This window comes from Lathamus discolor, chromosome 3, assembly GCF_037157495.1.
Source record: "Lathamus discolor isolate bLatDis1 chromosome 3, bLatDis1.hap1, whole genome shotgun sequence".
Classification (NCBI taxonomy): domain Eukaryota; kingdom Metazoa; phylum Chordata; class Aves; order Psittaciformes; family Psittacidae; genus Lathamus; species Lathamus discolor.
In genome coordinates, this window is record NC_088886.1 from 88,159,389 (window position 1) to 88,172,764 (window position 13,376).

Sequence of the window (13,376 nt, forward strand, 5' to 3'; positions counted from 1 at the left end):
CTCCTACCTACTCCCAGGCTCCCCAGGCAGCATGCAGAACGTTCTCTGCCCTGTGTTCAAGCTGCTGAGCAACCTTGCATTTACCTTTGGCTTGTCAAAGAAACATTTACTCGGTATTCTCTTGCAGCCCTATTTATTGAAAGGTGGTGATTAAGTCCTGCAATTTCAACCCAATCTACCAACACTCAGGAGCATGTGGGAGAAAGATAACCACCACTTGTTGTAGATAAGACCTACATATTCTCAAAGTAACATTTGTTGCTCATCCAGTGAAACTATCTGTATTAAAAGTTTTATTCAAAATGGTGTTTCCAAGTGCGCCTAAGACTTGTAGTGACAAGTCTTGGTGAAATGCCATTGTCCCTGTGGTATCTGAAAACACAGAACAATGTTCTCAACAATTTTGCCCTTCCTTTGTGTTAGAAAAACAAAGCATTGCAGGAATGTATCAACATTTATATCGCAAAATCTTGATTAGGGCCAATTTGAAACTGTACCATAGATGTTGAATCAAGCTGTGAAATATTCTGGGCATTGTGATTCCCAGTTAAGCCAAAGTCACCTGGGATGTCTAAGAGGATGTATATATTTCACCATTGATTTGAGTAACGAAGGGTGAAACAATTGTTTTCAAAGAGCACTTACACTTATAAATAATTGTTACACAACTTGGTAATGACAGTTGCCAAGTAATTGGCAACTACCAGTGCTCTCCTAATGATTTTGTGTGGGTTTTACATATGCCCTGTGGAAGTAGCTACACTGGAAACCAGGCAGTCATCCGAATCCCGCCTTTAACCGATAAATAGGTTGACGCCAGTGCTTTTATTTGGACTAAGGAAAGACCTGGATATACGCAACAGTGCTTGCAAAACAGCAGTTACCACTGCCTGAGGCCACCGATGACGGGCGTCGCTTCCGCAGTCTCGGGGAGCCCGGAGAGCGTGCGAGGAAACGCAGCAGGCTCGCCCCATCGGCCTGCGCGGACATGTCGACGTACCACCAGCCTAGTGCCTCCCAGGCCGAGGCAGCGGCCCCGGCCATGTGCCTCCGCTTGGGTTGGGTACCTACCTGTTCGGGAGGCGTTAAGAACAACGGCATTCTTTAAAGGAAGAGGGTAAAAAAAAAGGCTGTTTGGCGCTGTTGTTACTTCCACTGTCAGAGCCTCGGCGGCGGCAGCCGTCGCGATCGGGGCCCTGCGCTGCCCTGCGGGCTGTAAAAACAGCGCGCAGCTGGCCGCCGCCGGCAGCCCAGCGCTCGCGCTGCCTCAGCTCCTGCCGCCGCCCCTAGTCACAGCCGCGGCGCCTCACCCAGCCCCGGGACCGGTGAGCGACCCGGCAGAGGTGAGCGGGCAGCGCCGCCTCCCCGACATGGTATCACCCGAAACCCGCATCCCGCTACGGCGTGGTATATCCCAGCGCGGGAGGCGCTTCCCCCGCCGCCCCCAGCCCCTCTCTTCTCTCACGGCGACCGCAGCCAGGGCGCGCCCGCCGCTCCCTCTCTTTGTGTGCGAGCGAGGGAGCGCGCGCGGGCGGGCCCGACACACAGCGCGGCCGAGGGCGCCGGTGCAGCGTGAGAGCAGGGCGGGCGGCGGTTTGCAGCGGCACCGCTGAGGGGCGGGCGGAAGGTGGAGTGAGGAGTGCGGGGCGGGAGTGAGGGAAGGAAGGAGGGCGGCTGGCGGCGGATAGTGATGGCGTGGTGTGCGCGGCCGCTGGGCGGCCGGCAGCGCTGAGGGGAAGGAGCTGGCGGGACCCCCGCCCCCAGGTAGGCTGGCTTGGAAAGTTTGGGGCGAGGTGCCGCGGCGGCCCCCGGCGCACAGGCGCCGCCACGGGGAAGCCCCAACTTGGGGCCGAAACTTGCTGCTTCCCCCTTCTGGGCAGCACGGGCCGCCAGGGCCCCTCCGCCCCGCTGAGCCGCGGGTCCGGCCCGGGCCCGGCCTCCCCCGGGCGGCAGGAAGGGCCGGGCGCTGCCCCCTCCCCCGCCTCCCGGCCCGGCTCGGCTCGGCTCGGCCCGGCCCGGCTCGGCCGTTGTCGGGAGCGGCGGGGGTGCCGCTTGCCGCCGCATCCCCCGCTGGAAGCGCCAGGTCGGTGCCCGGGCGGGCGGGAGTCGCCGGGTCCGCGCGTCCCGGCTGACACAATGGGCTTTATCCCGCCGGGAGCTCTCGGGCGGCGTTTCCCAGCCCGAGTTTCGTTCGGATTCGTGTCACACAACGGCCGGGCGCCGCGTTAATGCCAAGTGTCTGTCTCTCTGCAGATGGCTCTCCGGATACCGCGGTCCGCGCTGGGAATAATACCCGATGTGGCGATTTACGCGCTTTGATTTCCTTCTCCCCACGTATACTCCCCTGCGCTCCATTTCCATGCGGGCGGGGAGGGCGGCCCAGTGAAAAGCTGCTTTTCAGATCTTCTGCTCTGCCTGGTGTTGGAGGGTGGAAGCTTTGTGCCTGGGAGCCGGCCTTCCCATTCTTCTTGAGGAGTCGAGGGAGCTTTCTCTCTGACAATGATGAAAACCGAAGGCAAAGGGGAGAGGACTTTAAGAAGTGCTTCCCCACACCGAAATGCCTATAAATCTGATTTCCATGCTATCAAATGCTCTTTTGATGGCATAAACAATCCCGAAAACGCTTCCAACAAAACAGGCTTGCATCAGAAGCTGAGCACCTCTTCCAATGGAGGGGGAAATGACCCACACAGTCGAGGCAGAGCTGCCACTTATGGCAATAGGGTACACAAGATCAAAAGTATGTTTCTGCAAATGGGAGGCTCTTCTGCACCCTCTTGTGAAAGCAGTCCACCTGCTGAGACCAAATTAATCAGCCGGGCCACAGCAGCAGAGTATGGACCTTCTCCAGGTAGCCCATCTTTCCTCATTGTCCAAAAAAATAATCTTCTTAATACAAGTACCAGCCCCTGCATCAGCCCTGTGGATTCATTATCTGTGCCTTCTGCTGCCGACAAGGTTATCCGTAGCAATGATGAATCAGACCTGGACAAAGTTGCCCTGGCAGAAAAGTTTTCGGAGACTAGGAAGCTATTTGAGAGAAACATAAAACAGCGGAGCTCAGTGGACAGATATTCCCCCAGCAAATGTGAAAGAATTGAGGATAAGAAAAGGCGCAGTTCAGCTTCTGATTGCAGCAATGTGGTGGACCGCAGTTTTAATACAGAAGCAAGTCCTGCGGTTGCACTGGAGAAAGTTGAAAATCAAGGTAATGATGAGTTGAAGCAGCAGCTTCCCAATAGTGGTTCCAAATCCTCGTTCCTGAATGCAGGGCCCATTTCTAGGAGGCTGGAAAGCTTTCTGGGTGACAGCGATTCTGACGAATCCAAGGAAATTTCCAGAAATGCTAGTCTTCCGAATCAGGACCCTTTGAGAGATCACCACAGTTTGGATTCATCTGCTGTTGCTGAAGGATGTCAGGAGAAGGCTGTGCCCACCAAAGTGCCTGTGATCCTCAGAGGCGAGCTGAGCGAGGCACTTGGAAAAGACAAAAGAGAGCTACTGGTACTTGAGAGAAGCCTGTGGGGTATGGGCAGTGCATCTGCTCAGGAAGTTCAGCAGAGATCAGATGGTTTTCCCTCCAGGGTTTCCCCCATGGAGGGGACTTGCGCAGAGCTGGTTACACAAGATGAAACCTCAGGGCATGAAAAAGACGGTTTGGAGAAAGATCACGTTGTTCAAGAGGATCAGCTGCTCATATGTCAAGTACAGGAAGGGAAGAGGAGCAACTACTCCTTGGAAGTGGTAGAAGAGTTTACAGAAAGTATTGAGACCCATCAGGAAGAAGAAAGGGATGGGATGTCTGTGAGAGATGGTTCAGTTACACGAGTTCGAGATGTTCTAGAGCAGGAAGGCGGTACTGAAGAAGAGGAGCAAGTGTTGGAAAAGCAAAACGAGGACTTCAGTGCTTTTGGAATAGAGAATGTGGCTTTTGATGATGACAGGGACACCGAGCCAGAAAACCAAGGGCCTGAAGGCAGAGAAAGTTTGGAGGGAGAAGAGGAGGAGTGTATGTATGACAGTGAGTATGAGGAGTTTCCTGGACTTTCTGAAGAGGAAGATCCTCAGCCAGACCGAAAAGTCAAGTTCTCAACAGCTCCCATCAAGGTAAGTACATCTGAATTTTCTATATATTTTTTCTTCATTATTTTGCACTCAGAATGACCCAGGGAATACATTTTTTTTTGGTGTTCTTTTTGCAAAGCTCTAAAAACCCTTTAAAAGTTTATGGCTTTTATTCAAAACTAACTTACCTTGCTCAGAATATTCATGAATTAGTCACAAGTGATTTCTGAATCACAGCAGCTTCACAGGATACTCAGTGTAGAGAAACATGAGATTTTATTTGATGTTTTAAGGAATGCTAAGCTTTTAGGAATAGATACAAAAACATGACCTTTAATACGTGCCTTAATTTGATTAAAATTGAGGCATTGCATAGGAAGGATTTTGTCAGTTTTACTTTTTGTACAAAAATTTTAAAACCCAAACAAAACAGCAAAACCGCCATAGCAAACCTTCGGATTCAAGTTCAGACTTGTCAGAATTAACTGTGAGAAAATATCACATCTAGTTCCTGTTATTTAAGGTTGTGGAATTCTTTCTAATAATAACCATATATATGTTGTTTGGGTTTTTTTATCCTGCCTTGGTGAGCAAGCTTTAGGAGTGTTACCACTAGCATTTTGGAGTTAGGAAGTTGCAGAAATTACAAGGGCAAAGAAGTTACAAAAAGGGCAAGCCAGATAATGAGGAGTAGTGTAAGTTACACTGCTAACAAAAAGATTAGGTGTCTGATCTTCCCTCATCAAAAATACCTATAAAATAAGTCAGTCCACAACTCAAACCATATTTACCCATAGTCTTGTTGCAGACTTCAGTTATTCTAGTCCCTCTTGAAGTCTGGGAGGAGAATTGGGAGATGCGGAGCAGGATGGAATGGGAAACAGTCCAGGCTTTGTCAAGCTTAATTCTTCTATTATTACATGAATGAAAAATGTCATCTTTAATAAACAATTTTTACACTTTGTTCATATAGAGTCAGGGCTTGCTTTCAATGATCAGAGGGATGTAAAAATTCTGTTGACTCCTGTACTTCTTGCAGTGGAGAGCTGTGATTTCGCAGTTTACTAACACATGCCAGTGCTGTACCTCAGAAAATGGGTTGGGTGTGTCAAAATGAGAGTTTTGTTGCATGTGGGTTTTTTATAGTCTCTCCATAGACAGGCTGACTTTACATGGCTTTCTTATAGTTGATGCTGCTTTAGTGGTGACCTGGAGCACTGAAGGGGAGACTGCCACTGTTGGAAACTGCATAATGAGTCTGATGAGGGCTGTGGGAGAGCCTGAGGGGCATCAGTCCATTTCCCCTTGCAATTGTGCCCTGACTATCTGAGGAAAGTGCCATGTAGAGTCTACTGTAAGTGAATGTTCATTGACCCTGCTTGCTCTAGGCAGGGTTTTACTGGAAATTCTACTGAAGCAGTGGCTGTAACAGACTTTTCCTGCCTTCTCTGTTATGTCTATGTCAGATTTATTTGAAAGCACTAGCAGAAATCTCTGTGCCAACTGTGGTGGGAGTTCTTGTGTGGATAAAACTCAGGGTTTTTTTGGTAACTAGCACTGTCCAGTTATAGATGCTTTTCTGAAAGCCACAAGGACCAACCTGTACCAGATTATCAATTACACAACCCAGAGATGAATGGTTGGTAGCAACTGTTCCATTAAAAGTAACATAGTTTTCCATTAAAAATAACATGGTTCTTGCCATAGTGCCACACTTGGATTGGCAGAATACACTGTACTTTATAGCAGTACGGTCAGTGAACTTTCTTTTTAAGGCCCTAAAATCGAAGCTTGTGATACTTGCGTTCCTTTATCCCTTTTCAGTGAAACTTGACTGTTATCTTCCCTGTACTCAGTATAGGGATCTATTTCTGTATGTCATTTTCAATAGCTTTTTCCCCTTTGTTCCTCATAACTAAGTAATGATTTCTTTCCCCTTGTCTGCATTTTTGTTTCATATTTTCCAAGATTCTTAGTGGGAATGAGTCCTGGTATATGGTTTTCGGCTTTTGTACTCTGTAAAATAAAGAATTCTCCAACTTTTTTTTTTCTACTTCCTGCAAATGTTTTTTAGTAATGTATCTTTAATACCTCAGTAAATTTGTAGGAAATCCCACTTTCACCTCCCAAAAGAAAATCTCTCTTATTTGACTTTATGCATAGATTTTAGTTTATCTTCAATTCAAAGAGGGGAAAAAAAAAAAGAAAATCCTGAGTCGCAGCAAGAGATTGTTCCTGGTCCAAGATGTATTTTAGTAGCTTCTTTTTGTTTTCAGCATTATTTAGACTAAGAAGTTTGACTGAAATGTGAGTGCCATTACACACATTTGGAGCCACTAGAGGAGACAGTCTGTGATTTTATTCCTTTGACACTCCTGTGAGAGGCCAGGTTGGCCTTGGCATTCTTGCTGCTTTCCTTCTGCACCTCTCTAGTGATTATGAAGAAACCATCTCTGGCTTTTGCAGTTGCTGTTTAGCAGGTGTCTGATGGAGCTGGAGGACTCAAAACATTCAGAACATGTTTGAGCAAGAAAAAGCACATTCTCAGATCATCAGGGTTCTGCAGTGATGGAGCTCTGACCATTGTACTTGATACACCCAAAAAAGAAGTTGGATATGTATGTAGGCAATGGATATAACTTGCACACGGGCACCCTAAAAAAGAGTATTTATGCTGCAGCAACAAAGAGAACTTGATCGATATCTCTGTTTTGGAAGTTTCTAGTCAGTTGTAAAATTGTCAAGGCTTTTTGAGTGAAAGGAGACTGTGAAGGTCCCAGGGGACGTGTATGGTAGCTAACAATGTTAGCACTACTTCTGACCCATGCTAGAGATCCATAATTGTTGACATCTGTAGCAGGGTTTAAGAATATAATTTGATAATTTCAGGAAAGATGGGAGATAATTACACAACTACTCCATTGCTCCCTGTGCCTGTGAAAATAAGCATAGATGAGACTTCTTAACATAAAAATTTCAATTCTGTAGAAGCTGGTGATAAATTAGGTGTGGGAAGATTTCTTATTTATTGTGGGTGACCTGACTCTTAAGTCCTGCTGCTGTTTGATCTCTGTAGACCTTAAGGAACATTATGCCTTGGTTGCTTGTTTTTCCTACAGTAGTAAAGAGAACGATACTGCACAGTTATTAGCAGAACTTCACTGACTGGGATTGTGTTATGGTACATGAGCTATTTATAGTATCTTGTTGCCACATATGAAGCCAGTAAGGAATGTAAAGCACACTCAGCTGTCCAAGGTATTTGCAAAGGAACTGAATTTGTCTTTGTCTTGAAGTTTTCGGAATAAACTATGTAAACAATCACCATTACAGACAGTGCAAATAATAGTCAGGTAACTGTGCTATCATCCCTTTATATTTCATTCTGCTTTTGTAATGTAGAGATTAAACTTGCTTTCAGTTATATTGTTACCTTGGGAAGCTTTAATTAACATAAATGTAATGACTGAGTGCTGTTTGGCATTTGTAATTTTGAAACATTCCGTTGGGAAAGCAAATGCCTGTTTCCAAATTGACTTCTTGAGATGTTTTTACCTCTGACTGCGTCAAACTTTGTCCTGGAAACCTTTAATAGCACTGTGACTAACTCTTGCAATGATTTATGGTCCATAGAAACCCTGTAGCTCAGGTAAACTGAAAAGATAGTACAGGTGAAATTTGCTTCCATAATTCTTTTTAATTAGCAGTGCTATCCAGTTTATGTTACATGGGAGTGTCAATTCCCAGCTCTTTGTGAATAATACTTTAAGATCACTAAGTCAAGAGCACAGTTTAAAAAAAACCCAAAACAAGAAACCAAACCTTCATAAAGGCTTTACTTTTATATTTGTCACAGTTAAGCAGATGCTCAAGCTTACTTCTTAAATAAAGAAACTGAAAGCGGTTTCATAGCTTGTGTGTTATTCTAACTAGCCAAGTATCAGCTGCTTCTGGGAGAACATGGAAATCCTTCATAAAATTGCCATTTGTCTTGCATTGGAATAGAGCTGCTTTATGTATAGCTGGGGCACAAACAGTAATCTTGTCCAGGCTGGCATTCTCTTTAATGTTTTTGGTATAGAACTGCTTACTGTGGATGTTAATGAAGCAGTAAATGAAGATAACTTGAATTAGGTTTCCTGTATAACAGCATTATTTGTAAATGCTTACCACTTCTAGGAGATGCAGTTTTTCTGCATCAATGTGTAGTCTCCTGAACACTGTTAAAGTTGCAGAGTAGTGCTTCAGCTTAATACATCCTCTGATTTTTTAACTGTAACTTCTACGCTTATGACATCATACACAGGAAAAGATACAAAATACACTAAAACTAGTAGAAGATACCAAAACCCTGGAGTTTCTTCAGTAATTAGAGAATTGTTGACTGCATAAATGGTCAATTATTTGTTGGCCATTGGTCAAGCACTTTGGTAAAATACTTCTGTATTGTAAGGAACAAGTATGTGACATGGATGTAGGTTGTTCTAGAAAAACAGATTTGAATTGAAAGTAGATTTTAACAGAACTGATTTGTAGGTGAGAAGTGAGGTAATTTGCTTTTTTTTTTTGTCTTGACACAAATAGTGTATTTTCACTGTGCTTTGGGATCTTTTGCAATGAGAATTTGTGTGTTGCAACTCAGATTTTAATTGCTTTGAAGCTCTGTTTATCATTTGCATCAACATTACAACGTTTGTGACTTTACCTCAAAATTTTTCTTCGTATTTTTATCTCAAACTCTTCATGGTATTTTTCAGTGACTTTTCACAAAAAGTAACCCTGTTGTGTTCTGCTTGTGTCTAAGAGTGTGGCATTTCCTGGTGGCTAAACTTAACAGTAAGAAAAAAACATGGATATTAACTGGAGGAATATTCACATGTGTGTGAAAATTTTGTTAGTTGGGTTTTTTTTTTTGTTTTGTTTGTTTTGAGGGAAGATAATCGTTAAACTCTTACTTCAGTTAAGAAGTTATTTTTTTATTAAGCTGAAATGCATTTAATTCTGTGTGTAGATTTATCTGGCTTTAGAAAGTTCTATATCAAATATTTCTGATGTCTTTCTGCTTTGATTCCATGACCTTTGTTCATCTCCCCACAAAGAAGCACTTTCAACTGAAGCTTTCTTTGGAATATTTGTTTTTAATAATATGTTTTCCGTTTTGATATTTAGGAAATGTTTGATATGTAACATTCACAATAGTAGATTGATTTGGCATTTCAAGAATCTTTGGATGAGAGTCCAGGGTATAGGGCTGTAGAGCAGAAATCTAAACCAGAACAGGAAAAGCAAATATCTTTTTATATCTTGCCTCGCTGCTGGAGCAGATTAACTCTTTACATTAATATCTCAATGTATTTTTAACTGAATTATTCCCTGGATGTGGTTACACGACATCCTAGCTGCCCTATTTGATGTACTTGATGGTGCTACAAGAACTACAGACAAGCAAGAGAACACTGAGGTTATGGATGTCAGATGAAGTGGCAGTAAGCTTGACAGGTTATCGTCACCTGTTTGTCCTCACTCCTTTTTCAAACCCTCTAGCTTCTAAACTCCTAGCAGTTTCACCCAGATTTGACGGGAAGAGAGAGATGTTCTTAAAGTTATTTTAAAAACACTGCTTGGTTTGGGAAAAAATATCACTTGTATCAGAGTTGAAGATTGTGCCCTTGCTGATGGCAGGGCTGCAGCTTTAGTTTAAGTTACTTGGTTTTTTACTTAATGTTAGCTGGTGACTATACAAGTCCAGCCTGTGCTCTGTTTTGCTTTGAAGAATAGCTGTGGAGAAGAGGGAGGAAAGGTGGTGAACAGGAGGCAATTGGGGGTTTCATGGGAGATGTAGTCTGAAGAAATGCTGAGGAGTTGATGAAGGTCAGCAAAGAGAAGCAATTTTGCAGGAGACTAGTTCATTATCTCAGCAATTAAGCTCTGAAATACTCATCTTTTTGGTTAGGATTGCCATTATTAGCAGCTGAGAATACTTAACCTAGACCGATAAAGAATGAACAGGCAGTAGCTGAAACTTGTTTGTTGTTTACCTTTTGACGGAAAAAAACCATTATCCCTTGTCATGTAATTCTAACATAACAGAGGTGAACACTTGGGAGGACATCAGTAAAAAGTGTGCCTCTGTTATCTGACTAGACATTTTGTAATCTTGAGATCATGAAGGTGCAGTGTAGCAGTTTTTTGCAGGGTTCTTACATTTTTATTAATATTTTATTAATATATACATATATTAATATATACATATATACATTTTATATATACATTAATATACATTAATGAAGTATTATTCCAAAAGGAAACATGCAAATTCTTTACATGTATTTCTCAATCATTTACCACCATCACCTTCCAGTTTGTCTCCTTTTCATGATCCTCCTTTTCAGACCCACGGTATTGATCATTGCTAGTGACAGTATTACTAGAGATCAGTTAATTCAGGTATGGCAGGGTTATTTTGTTGTTGTTTCCTCTTCTGGCCTTTAGAAAACAGGTAGGCTATTTCTGTGTTCACTGTTATTCTTTTGAAGTTGCTTTTACCAGTTTTCTTGCTATTCGGATTTGGTCAAGTCAATCTTGACCAATTGTTTTGGTGAATAGTAAATTAACACATGTATCTAATTCTTCTTGATAATCGAGCTTAAACTGGTGGTAACAAGATACCTGTGAAGCTTGTGGGTGCTCATAACCGAATCACTTTCTGTATATACAAAGCCTTTCAGAAGCTAAGATTTTTTTGGGTGCCCCCCTTCATGTGGTATTGTAAGTAGTTTTTGCCTCTTCTGGTCATATCCTATTTGGAATTTTTCATTCCCTCTGTCAGTCAGAGAGCAATGCCACCTCATCTGAGATGGCGGTGGAGTACAACCATGTTACAGCAGAGCTCTGCTTCCACACAGGGAGAATGTGGATCATCTCTTAATGCCTGCTCTGAATGTTTGAAAAAGAAAAGAAATACGTCAATTCACTGAATCTTCATGGATGCTTTTCTCTGTCTTCAGTATTTCTTTTACTGGGATTTAAAAGCAAAATACCTGAGAGTGTTTCTCCTTCTGGACTAGTAGCATAACCGGACTGAAACAGTTATCATGTTGCTTTTCTTGCTAACTCCAGTGCCTTTGCTACTGCAGTGAAATGCAGAACTAGAGAATATATTTTACTGGGTTTATTGAGAATTAAGTGGAGAATAGTAATACTGGTAAAATCCTGGTTAATTTATGATGAAATTGTCTGTATGGTAGATCTGAAGCAAGGTTGTCTTTTTATAAACTGACATGGTTGGTGTTTTTGATTGTCACGCAGAGCTACAAGATAAGCGTGCAAGTGCATGCAACCTGCCTCTCCACCTGTTTGGTAACAGAATGTGCTACATCAAGTGTGATGGCTTATAATGTTAACCTGTTTAACAGTTACTAACCATTCTGAATACTCTTTGAAGAAGAGTCAAAGTGTGGGTTTGTTGTTTTTTGTTTGGTTTTATTTATTTATTTTTCTTTTAAAGCAAAATATTTCTGTTTGCTGGTTAAAGGATTTGATAGCATGAGTTGACTAAGATCAGATATAGTCACTTTCCACTTAAAATAGAACAAGTAGTGGTAATGAAATACTAACCATGTAGCTTTCAGAAACAGAGGGAAGAGTGGGTAGCAGCAATAAGATGTCTACTTTAACTGAAGAGGGAGATTGTAAAAGTGAACTGTAAAGTGTACATTATACTTCAGTGCTACTGTTTCAAAAGATAATTTGTATTTGCCTGGGCACTTCACACTTTGCCAGGCATATCAATGTGGAAAGATGAAACTGTTCACTAATAGATAATATTACCTGAGGCAACCACTTGTGTTTTGAATGCTTGGCTTTACTGAGTGTCAGTGAACTCTTACGTTAAAAGTAAGAAAAGCCTTTCAGAAGAAATATGAACCAACTGGTGTAGTCATTGCTAGGTGTGGCATGCAGGTGTCAGTTACTCTCAAGTGCCTCTCTCAGCTGTGAAGTGTTACTTTAACTGCCTGTGCAGGTGCTGTCACGCTTTCCAGCAAACACTGCTGTATGACTTGAGAGCATTAAAGAAATGTTGACAGTGCTTCCGTTCCAGTTAGCTGGGAGCCTTTCTGGGCAGTCACTGGCTTCTTCATACGTAAGTTTTATTACTTTGTAGTGTTCTGCTTTTGATCAGGCACCAGCTAATCTACCTGCTAGAAATTAATATGGGAGTGGAGGTCTTTGGGCTGTATTTTATGGCTCGGTAGCAATTTCATACAAACATGTGGTGAATTAGTGTTAACCCTCTAACAAGATTAACGTTCTGCTAAAAACTAACATAGTTCTGAAGCAGAGCTTTTTCTTTTTAAGTGCTGCTGAGGGTTTGAATTAAGTGAGGTCATTCCTGTTCTTCTGTGGTAATACTGTTTCTGTGATAGCAGTAAGATGATAAAATGCAGATTTGTAGTTGTGTATGATAACAGGAACTGAGTGGTAGGGTCTTTTAGTCAGTAGGCTGTGTTGGGATTTTGTGGGGGTTTTCTTGAGAGCTTACCTTAGTATTAGCCTCTTCATAGAAAGATACAAACTGAGTTTTGAATTCAAGAAGTTATGAATTTTCCTGGTATGAAAAATGCAGTTTGTTCTATCTCCAAATAAATATATTTACTGTGCAAGTACTAAGTACATATTTGAAAAATTCTGGTTATGTATCTTAGCAATTTAAGGGAAATAACCCTTAAAAATTCAGCCCTCTTTCAGAATTTTTTTTGATTGAAGTTATTTTTATTCATTCTGAAGAAAAGAGGTCTTGAATGTAAAGACTTTTATTCCCTCCCCCCCCCTTCTCCCCAGATAACAGGGTTTTCATCGCTTATTACCTTGACAGGATCCAGAAGTTATTAATGTTAGGTTAACCTTCTGGATATATAACCTCCTATATATATAGGCTTCTAACCAGAATATGTAACAAGTTAAAGGCTTGTAAAATTCACCTGGTCACCACAATAAATTTCATCTGGTTTCTCCCATGTTGAGACAATAACTTGTGTCTGCTAAAGCAACTTTTAAAAATATCACTTGCACACTAATAATTTATAATCTCTGGCTAGCAGTAGCTTCAAAATAGTAAGATTAGAATTTCTTTTGTCCCTAGTGCATTCGGTGACTAAACTCTGTCAGACACAGCACAGGGATGAACTGTGTTTAGCTTTCTCATCAGTCTTCCAGACTGTGTAACTTGTGTTATATATTATCCACATTTTAACTGTGTTTAGTGTTAGTTTTGCTACTTGGAAAGAGCAACTTGCTGTGCAGTTATTTTC

At 42.4% G+C, this 13,376-nt stretch overlaps 1 protein-coding gene across 6 annotated transcripts in view; it reads left to right on the plus strand.

Annotated features, from left to right (window-relative positions):
• Positions 1–1,475: 1,475 nt before the first annotated feature.
• LOC136009911 (neurabin-1-like) overlaps positions 1,476–13,376 on the plus strand; it is a 42,092-nt gene continuing 30,191 nt past the window's right edge. For 4 of the 6 annotated variants that reach the window (XM_065670363.1, XM_065670367.1, XM_065670366.1 and 1 more), the window contains exons 1-2: positions 1,651–1,764; positions 2,254–4,107. In XM_065670363.1, coding sequence (XP_065526435.1) covers positions 2,500–4,107 — 1,608 coding nt within the window. In that variant the 5' untranslated portion in view covers positions 1,651–1,764; positions 2,254–2,499. Of the gene's footprint in view, positions 1,573–1,650; positions 1,765–1,946; positions 2,084–2,253; positions 4,108–13,376 lie in introns of those variants that run through there. The other 2 variants (XM_065670365.1, XM_065670364.1) reach the window with 2 other exon arrangements.